The sequence below is a fragment of the Wasmannia auropunctata genome, unplaced genomic scaffold (genome assembly GCF_000956235.1).
Source record: "Wasmannia auropunctata unplaced genomic scaffold, wasmannia.A_1.0 LD334183.1, whole genome shotgun sequence".
NCBI classification, from domain to species: Eukaryota; Metazoa; Arthropoda; class Insecta; order Hymenoptera; family Formicidae; genus Wasmannia; species Wasmannia auropunctata.
The window spans coordinates 59,712-68,707 of record NW_012028707.1 but is presented as its reverse complement, the minus strand read 5'-3'; the positions used below and the strand labels follow the sequence as shown (position 1 = coordinate 68,707).

General features: G+C 32.2%; 3 protein-coding genes across 10 annotated transcripts in view; 1 reads left to right on the top strand and 2 right to left on the bottom strand.

The window, feature by feature from the left end:
- Positions 1 to 6,282, bottom strand: part of LOC105459550 (1-phosphatidylinositol 4,5-bisphosphate phosphodiesterase gamma-1) — a 7,880-nt gene extending 1,598 nt beyond the window's left edge. For 2 of the 4 annotated variants that reach the window (XR_975693.1, XM_011705685.1), the window contains exons 1-15: positions 6,155 to 6,282; positions 4,867 to 5,063; positions 4,121 to 4,270; positions 3,892 to 4,030; positions 3,548 to 3,710; positions 3,143 to 3,456; positions 2,857 to 3,063; positions 2,317 to 2,737; positions 1,846 to 2,157; positions 1,518 to 1,699; positions 1,233 to 1,410; positions 1,043 to 1,108; positions 708 to 899; positions 376 to 597; positions 78 to 284 (exon numbers count right to left, since the gene is read on the bottom strand). Coding sequence is in view for 3 of the 4 variants with exons in the window: in XM_011705685.1 (XP_011703987.1) it covers positions 78 to 284; positions 376 to 597; positions 708 to 899; positions 1,043 to 1,108; positions 1,233 to 1,410; positions 1,518 to 1,699; positions 1,846 to 2,157; positions 2,317 to 2,737; positions 2,857 to 3,063; positions 3,143 to 3,456; positions 3,548 to 3,710; positions 3,892 to 4,030; positions 4,121 to 4,270; positions 4,867 to 5,063; positions 6,155 to 6,210 (3,006 nt within the window). In the remaining variant the exon portion in view is untranslated. The other 2 variants (XM_011705686.1, XM_011705687.1) reach the window with 2 other exon arrangements.
- A 68-nt stretch (positions 6,283 to 6,350) lies between these two features.
- LOC105459556 (chromosome-associated kinesin KIF4) overlaps positions 6,351 to 8,996 on the top strand; it is a 23,642-nt gene continuing 20,996 nt past the window's right edge. The window contains exon 1 of the mRNA XM_011705697.1: positions 6,351 to 6,550. The gene's annotated coding sequence lies outside the window, so the exon portion shown is untranslated. The remainder of the gene's footprint in view (positions 6,551 to 8,996) is intronic.
- The window catches only part of LOC105459552 (odorant receptor 13a-like), a 3,511-nt gene continuing 1,105 nt past the window's right edge, over positions 6,591 to 8,996 (bottom strand). For 3 of the 5 annotated variants that reach the window (XM_011705688.1, XM_011705692.1, XM_011705691.1), the window contains 4 exons: positions 8,837 to 8,927; positions 8,532 to 8,668; positions 8,305 to 8,437; positions 7,083 to 8,143 (listed from right to left, as the gene is read on the bottom strand). In XM_011705688.1, coding sequence (XP_011703990.1) covers positions 8,093 to 8,143; positions 8,305 to 8,437; positions 8,532 to 8,668; positions 8,837 to 8,927 — 412 coding nt within the window. In that variant the 3' untranslated portion in view covers positions 7,083 to 8,092. Of the gene's footprint in view, positions 6,742 to 7,082; positions 8,144 to 8,277; positions 8,449 to 8,531; positions 8,669 to 8,836; positions 8,928 to 8,996 lie in introns of those variants that run through there. The other 2 variants (XM_011705689.1, XM_011705690.1) reach the window with 2 other exon arrangements.

Here is an 8,996-nt window from a genome sequence, read left to right as displayed (position 1 = left end):
ATGGATTTGCTCTCTCTCTCTCTCTCTCTCTCTCTCTCTCTCTCTCTCTCTCTCTCTCTCGATTCTTTGTATATTACCTGATGATACTTAATAAAAAACTTATTTTCTTGTTGACACATTAATTTTTCAGCCTTTGTTTCAGGGAAACTACTCATTTCATTAAACGTAAATCCCTTAGTTCTTATTCGTTCTATGTTAAATGCGACTGATCTACAATATACTATAAGATTAGACATTTCCTTGGCTATTCTCCATGCCCTTTCCATTTCTTTATGTTGATTTTCCTAATAAAAATAAAACAATATATAATGCACACAATGTTAAATAATATTTAAATAATATTTAAATTTAATATAATGGAAATTACATATTTACCCTGACACTTGCATTTTGTGCAGTCTCTTTGATACTTGACATCCACTCTAACGCGATATCTTTCGAAGGTGTCGCGACTTCGAATACTGAACACATACTTGGATTTTGTATTCTTAAAACCCATTCTAAACCTGGTCTTTCCCCAACTGTTAATTCTACCACAGCACCCATAATATCTAATGAGCCTTTTTGCAAGCTACCAAGCATCATAGAATCCGCTGACTAAAAATCAAGATATTCTTAAGTTGGGTGTAATACAATTATATTATATCAATACATTAGTTTTTCTCTGACCATTATTCATTTAGGCGTAAATACAACTTGAGACTTACATCTCCTTGAGTTTCTTGTTGATCAATTTGTTCCACATAATTGGCAGGAAACCAATGTTGTTTTTTACCACCATAATCACCTCTCCACCATCCTCCGTTTTGCGTATTAACGTTAGTAATTATAGCATGCTTGACTAATGTCAATTCATCATCTCTTTTAGCTTTATAATCATAAATAGCCTTAACAGTAACCTTTAAAGTAATTCAATTTACATTAATACATCTGTGATTAATAATATATCAACTTACAAATATTTCTATACAGGTTTCTGTCACATTATAAGAATTGGTAAACATGAATTTAATAATTGGCGGCATGATTTTAGAAAGCTTACTTTTGATGTAAAACTTGTAGGATCCATATAACCTGGGATGCCATAAACAGATCCATCATCGTTATCCTAAATACAAAGAAAAAGGAATGATGAATTATAATATACTTTGTCTCTATCAGTATTCTCTTATATTTAAATAGTTTATATATTCTATATAAACTTAAAGAAAATTCGAACAGTAAATACATACCAAATCCATTCTTCTGATCATATCTTGATTAACAGGATGGCTTAATTTAATCTTTTTGAACAATGGATGTCGTTCGTAATAACTGACTAATTCAACTAAACTCTCAAATTCTACGGTCCCAGTGGTATAGAGCCTCCCTTCGAGTTTTATTTTACAATGCTTTATCTTCTTTTCCGCTCTATAATAGAATATAATTTGATGTACATATATTAATGTAAGCGGTTGTCTATATAATCTAAAGCTATAAAAATAAAAACACGAGACGCTTTAAGGGAGCAAACATACCTAAATGAAATTGCATAACAATTACTTTCTCTTTCACTAGGTCTTACTAAAAATGCACCATCTATAGGTATACGCTTTAGCATTTCTTCTGCTGCGATTCGAGTACACTCAGGATGCCACCATTCTTTTTCCTCGTGTTTGTTTGGCTGAGGCACTGGTTCTTGTAGCGTAATTAGAAATTCCTGTGTGTGCATCAAAAACATACTGTCATGTCAATCATATACTGTCTCATATACAGTTTTATTTCAAAACAAAGTTTCGTTTTCTCTCTCAAGATTCGAGATATATTGAATATATTTTTAATACAATAATATATTGTAATACTCACTCGGCTTCTAAATGGATGATTACGATAGTGAGTAATTAAACTGTACAGACTATCAAAACAATTGGTATCAATAAGATAATACTGCGTTTGACCCATTTCTTGCTTCAATTTAATACGACAATGGTTCACCTTTCCTTTACGCCAAAATGATAAACAGTAATCGCCCACAAATGTAACACACTGTCGTACTAGAAAGGTACCGTCTCCAAGATAGGAATAACGTTGTAGTAATTCCTCAGCCTCCTCTCTTCCTCTCGCTAATTTTCCATGAAACCACTTCTCCCCAAAGTGTAATTCGTCATTTGGCGCGCCCTTTTAAACAGTTATAAAAAAAAAGGTCAAATGTTATTTTAACATATACACGCATACATCTCACATTTCTACCTATCCATTATAAATCATAGTTTATAATGGATCGCAATTCGTATTATACTTTGTATTAATATACATATATACGTAAAATGTGCATACATCCAAAGATCTCCGAATGCCGGTCTCCTCATCATCATCGTGTTCGGTTTCCTGTGCTCTTGAAAATGTGTCTGTATAGAATAACTTTTGTTGCGTCAGTACAAAAAAATGAGAATTCCATTCTCTATCGATCGGATCTTCCAGATAAAGAATCCCATTTTTCACAGTATTCCTAAGATCCATCTCTTGTCTGCTTTCATCATTTCGGACAAGAAACGAGGATTCGTCAACACCATCAGGAAGTTTCTTGTGTTTTAACAGAATTTTTTTACGTAATGCATATGGCGAAGGTAGACAAGTTTCGCTTTTGTCAACAGGTTGGATTAACAGCATGTCACCAAATACCTCTTGCATAGTCGTTGCCATTTTACGTTGTTGTGGTAACGTGCAATTATCCTCGATAGATAAAATAACAGGATACCTACGAATAAAATACGCCAATAGAAAAGTAATATGGCTAAATGTGGAAATCAAATCAGTTCTTTCCCTTTTCTTCTCTTTCTTTCTTTTTTTTTATTTTTTTATTTTTTCAAGACTCACTCAGATGTAACAAAAGCATGCTCCTTGATAATCTTAATAACATCCAAAAATTTGATTTTAGTCGTTAGAGTGTGTCCATGAAATATAAATGGCATCCCATCTGGACCATCCCAACAATCAAGCTCTATACATCTACAACCTGCTCTCAGCGCACGCACATAGGCCTGACAGCTGCTCTCGCTGCTAATCTGATCTCCCGTCAAGTATCTAAGAAATCACAATCTCACGGTGTCTGGATTGGATTGGAACAGGTATATTTTTATTTCTTTAAAGGGATTATACATACGTGTTGTGCGATGACGCTATCCAATAATATGCAAGAGGTCGAGTCATATCTTGAGAAACTTGATTAAATTTTTCATTCCATATGCTGTTGTGCTTAGAAAATAAGAAGTCTATAAATTCTGAAAAAGTAAAATATGGTTCTTGAATATCCCTTTGAGAGTCTTGCAAATACTCTCTAATGAAACGCGATATTTCTAATTCATTATTCCCCAAGCTGTCTTGCTGCTCAGTTACTAGGAAATTCTGGAATTCTTGGAGCGTAACAGTCTGTCCAATTTTAGAATAATTCAACAGTTTATGCCAATCCGCGAGATTCTGTAAAAGTATTACACCAATTACAATTTGTGTGCGTGGATAGTTAAAGATTGGCTTTTTCACATACAAGAATATTACAATATTAACTTACATTCTGATCAAACATTAGTTTATGGTATAAAATGACAAAATCATCAAAACCAAGTTCATTCCGATTTCTTGTGTCTACTTCTTGAAACAATTCTCTGAGTCTATTTGTAGCAATTTTGCAATTAACTCGAGGTAAAAATGCTTTCACATCTTTCAACGTCACCCTGTCAGCACAATAAATATATAAAACAATGTAGCTAATGGCGCATAGATGTGATTGATATAAAAAGATAGTGTAGTACACAAATAATCAATGTATTTATAAATTGCACTCATTTATACATACATTGATAGAAAGACATATGTAAAAAATAAAAATAAACTCTCTTAGAAAAAGGAACTTGCGTTTCACGGGAATTTTCCATCGCGTAAAACTCTTTCCTAAGCCATCTTTCAACTTGTAATGGATATGGCGCATTTATAGTGTCTTGTACCAAGTGACGCAAACCTTTGACCCACAGTTCACATTCTTTCTCACTAAGAGCTAATATAAATTCACAGAGAGTATGTAGTACTATAAGTAATAGAAAAAAGCAACATTTTTAACGATCGTACTTTGTTACACCATATTTACCAGATATCGAAAGAGTTTTCAGTCTAAATTCTGATCCATAATATACTACAAAACACCTTAAGTTTTCTATTCTCTTAGCATCTTCAGGCCATTTTTCAAAATCTTTAGATTGTTTTCCTATCCTAACTTCTTTTACTTCTCTTATTTCCACTGTAAAAGATTAACGTGCCATTAAAAACTAATACATGATTCAAATACGCAACATCTGCAATTACTAATAAATCTTATTCTACACACACACACACACTCACGCACACGCCGCACGCACGCGCGAGCGCGCGCGTACACATACATGTAAGAAGATAAAAACTGAGATACATCTTCCCAAATGAACGTAAGAATGTTATTCGCAATCAATAAAAATTCAGAAAGCTCCGCGTGTCTTGAGCTATTAAATAACTAGTAGAAGTAAACATATATAACGTTAACACATGCGTATCTGTGTGTAAGAAATATTTATTAATTATATATTGCAATCAGTCAATATAATACTGATTCAATTAAAGTGCAGAACAAAGAGATACTTAAATGGATGAAATTTAATCATTGTTAGAAACGTATCTGAACATGATAAATGCAAGAGATTTCTCTTTACATTTATGAATCAGAATTAGTATATTTGCAATATTAATTTTTTTTTGCCCATTTCTATTATACAGATATGTTATATCTACATATATAAATTCATGTGTTTACAAAAATATTAGTTAAGTAAAATTCAAACAGATTTGTAGACAAGATTTTACCTGAACCATCAAAAGGTCTAAAAGTTGCACTCCTTGACCAAACGATTTGTCTAGTTTCTCTTCTTATCATAAGCGTTTTCTTTTCTGGTCGTTTTCTTGGGAAGAATTTAGTCACTACAGTCCCTCTTTCGAGTTGACTAATAATCTGTTCCATTTCAGGAATAATTCCATTCATTTCTAGAGTTGTGTATGTGACGCTGTAACAATTAATATAATGGTCTATATTCAGAACGTGCTTTTAATGATAAATGCGCACTTTTATCTGTGAAACTCTATAGTATACATAACAAACTATAGTGTTAACGCTCTAACATTATTGTGACATACTCTGTGTGTAAATATGGGCCTCTCTCTCAGAGAGAGAGAGATAGAGAGAGAGAGAGAGAGAGAGAGAGAAAGTGTGTATGTGTGTGTGTGTGTGTGTAATATGTATCTCTACCTTAAAATTATTGAAACTTGGTATTGCTTAATTTTAGCTTTCAGATCTTATACCGCTGTACCGTCGAATCAAGTTGATAAACAAGAACATATCTCATGAATTGTTTTAGATTAGACAAAAGTATATAATATTGCTGATATTTGCCGATATTGAAATAGGTATACTAAACTGAATGATAGGATAGTTTTCAGAATATGTAAGGTTATTCTTTATTATACAGAAAGTTGAGTAACATAAATTGTTGTTACTCATTATTATAGAAATAGGGTAATTTTTCTAATCTTGTAAAAAAAGTGTGTATTGTGTAGCGTAATATTCTAGTACTTGGTATTTTTCAATTCGCGCTTTTAAAAAATCTACGATTGAAGAATTACATTTCTTATATATGTATGTTTAATCGGACTTATTATCTGATTTATTCGTCGTCACAGCCCCACGTTGCGCGTTTGCGAGAGATAAAATTTACATTTTCGCATTTTCTATCAATCGAAATATCTTTTCATAACCTTTACAAGAGATAAACATAACCTAGTCGTTTCTTTTCTTCAAAATAATTTTTGTAAAAAGATATCTATGACATGTAAATAAAATGATTACAGTTGCATTGCAACCGATACAATACATAGACATACGTGCAGTCCTAAGTACGTATTCTAATGTTATAAAATGTTCCGTTTGCTTATGATCATGTCCACGACAGTGCCAATTTTAAAAGGTGATGATACGAATCATTATGACTTATGTCGTTGCGTGTGAATTCTTTTTAGCGCGCGCGCGACAATTTTCACACATCACTTTTATCGCGATGCTTATGATATATTTAAAATTTAAAAGATACGTCGTACTTACCTGTCTTCGAAATGATTAGATACACTGTTGATTATACGATAAAAATACGTTATCATGTGTAGGTATCGTTCGCAATTCGCGTTTACATTGAAGACTTCCGATTGTTTCCGGCGCGCGACGTTCGTGCGCAGTGCGCACTGCGGACTACTGCCGCCAGTGCTGCCACTACCGGCAGTACCGGCACTGCGCCAGAGTACTCTCTAGTCTCTAAAGGAGAGGACGTTAGACTAAATGTTTACAGTTTCATACGTACGCGATTCATTCATACATACGGGGCATCAGAAGATCAACGCATATGCGATCAATCTTCGATTTGCTTCGATTCGTCCTTCGATACCTATACATACAAGTATGTCTCATGGTGATAAAAAAATAGCGAATAAATAATACGTCGGGGTACGTATACGTATATTTATCGGTCGATTTAATACTTATGTGTATGTATATATGTGTGTGTGTGTGATTTAATATGCGCGCGTTATGTATTTCTCAATTTTACGTTTAAGCTTTTGCACACGTATTCAGAATATTAAGGCCCAGATCAGAAATTGTAGATTATTATATTATTGGAGTTTTAACCAACCGCGCTGGAACAGAGTAGACATAAATTAAAAATTAATACATATTCGATTGATCAATAAATATATATAATTATATACATTTTAGTTTGAATACGAGACACATATACACTGCACATACATACACATATGTATGTTTTATATATATGTACATTATGTATATTTGGATATCAGATATCGATCAATTATTATAATTGGATACATACGGTAATTACGGATATACGAATATGTCCAACCAAGTATATGCGCGCTTTCACATATATACTTTATACATATTTTATATATATATATATATATATATATATAATATGTATATATATAAAGTATATATGTATGTGAAAGCGCGCATATACTTGGAGTATGTACATATGTCGAAAAACAATGCGTTTTTATCATTAAATTAAACAGCTAGCCTATAGCTAGCCTATAGCTAATATGTATACGCATATAGCCTCAGTGCACGCACCAGTAGTAACTATATGTATATATGTATATAGTGTAGCAAGCGGGAACATGGCATGATCGAAAAGCACCAATTTAAATAGTATAACCTGCAGTATTATAATAGCATCAATGCAGGTAATATCAAATAGATAGAGTAGTAATTCATATCGAGCAGATACGTGGCCGAGAAGACTTGATGGAATTTTCTAAATGCTAAATTTAAAAATATATAATAAATATAAGATATAAGACGATATAATAATAAACGTCGATTGAATAACGTATTTTAAAATCAATCGATATTATACAAAAAATAACACAGGCGCAACTTTTTCGTGTAATAATCTCGATCACTTGATAAATTAATGTGCTCATAGAGATTTTAAAATTAATAAATTTTTATCTCCAATTTTAATTGCTTATTAGAATCATCTACGTGTGAATAAATGATCATAAGAAACGTGTGCAAAGTCTGGCTTATCTTGAACAATTTTATCTCTGATAATATCCAAATTTTTATATTATTCAAATTTTCATCTATTAAATTTGCATAAAGAATGATACAACCTGTAACTTGAGTCCTCATTTAACGGATATTCACATCGGTATACTGCACTGTCCGCGGAGAAACATAACACAGCTGATACGTAATCAATTTCAACAATAATTATTGCATTATATTATATGTACATACACATATGCAAAAGTACAAGTTATTGAATTACTAATCACTATTTATATTATGAATGTATATATACGTATACATTACTCGCATATAAGTAATATACACTTAATTGTCTTGCTGTCATGTAAGAACTATAAATTATAAGATATATATAGAGGCAAGACTTCTTCTTCTTCTTCTTCTTATTATTATTATTATTAATATTATAGTTACACTGACCGCATTGCGTAATTATTCTAGAGATGCGAGTACCGTAAAGTATGACATTGAAGTTTGCATGACCTTAAAAGCAGTATTCAATAAGTCAAATATAATATTAAAATTATCTTTATACGCGGTGTATTGTCTGCACGTATGTATGTACAATTATATACATATACTTATATGCATATATGCAATATATGTATATACGCTCGTGTAATATATTATTGCCTATTCTTTACCATGGTGAAATTCTCCATTGAAAAAATGTAAATCTTGCAAGCGCTCAAGAAAATAGGTTGAAGGGTTTTTTGCATCACAAACAAAAGCATCTTTTGCGACTTGGGAGGTGTTTCGTACCAAAGACTAGTGTAGCTGCAATTACACTTGAGTGATATACGCTAACCGTAAATTCCGTTAATTAAATATAGAGTATAATTATTAGAAAATTTTTCAAAATTTTTCTTACATCTTATCGCGCGTTTGAAGACTGTGATCTATCAACTTTTGTCCCTCAAAACTGAGGCAGAATATATGAATCAGTTGGCTAAGAACATATACTATATATCTCACCACTACAAAAACACTGGCGTTCTGCTGCGTGATCTCCAGTATGAAAAGTATAATACTTGATTAATTCTCCTAATCCGCATGCGCATTTTCTTGTAATTTTATGAGAAATGTACGATTATCTGATCCTAACTGTGTGTATAAAGAACACATATATATGTGTCGCGAATGAATTTTTTAAGATGAAAATAAATAAACACATACTTGTAACAAGGTAATGCTGATCATTACTGTATTTAATGCTATTTGTATAGTCAGCGTTAACGAAAACGTGTCTTCGACGAGTTGAGCGAATCTATGGTGAAAAAAAATTAAAACGAGGGATGTACATATAATTATAATAACACAAATCTCGAAACTCCCC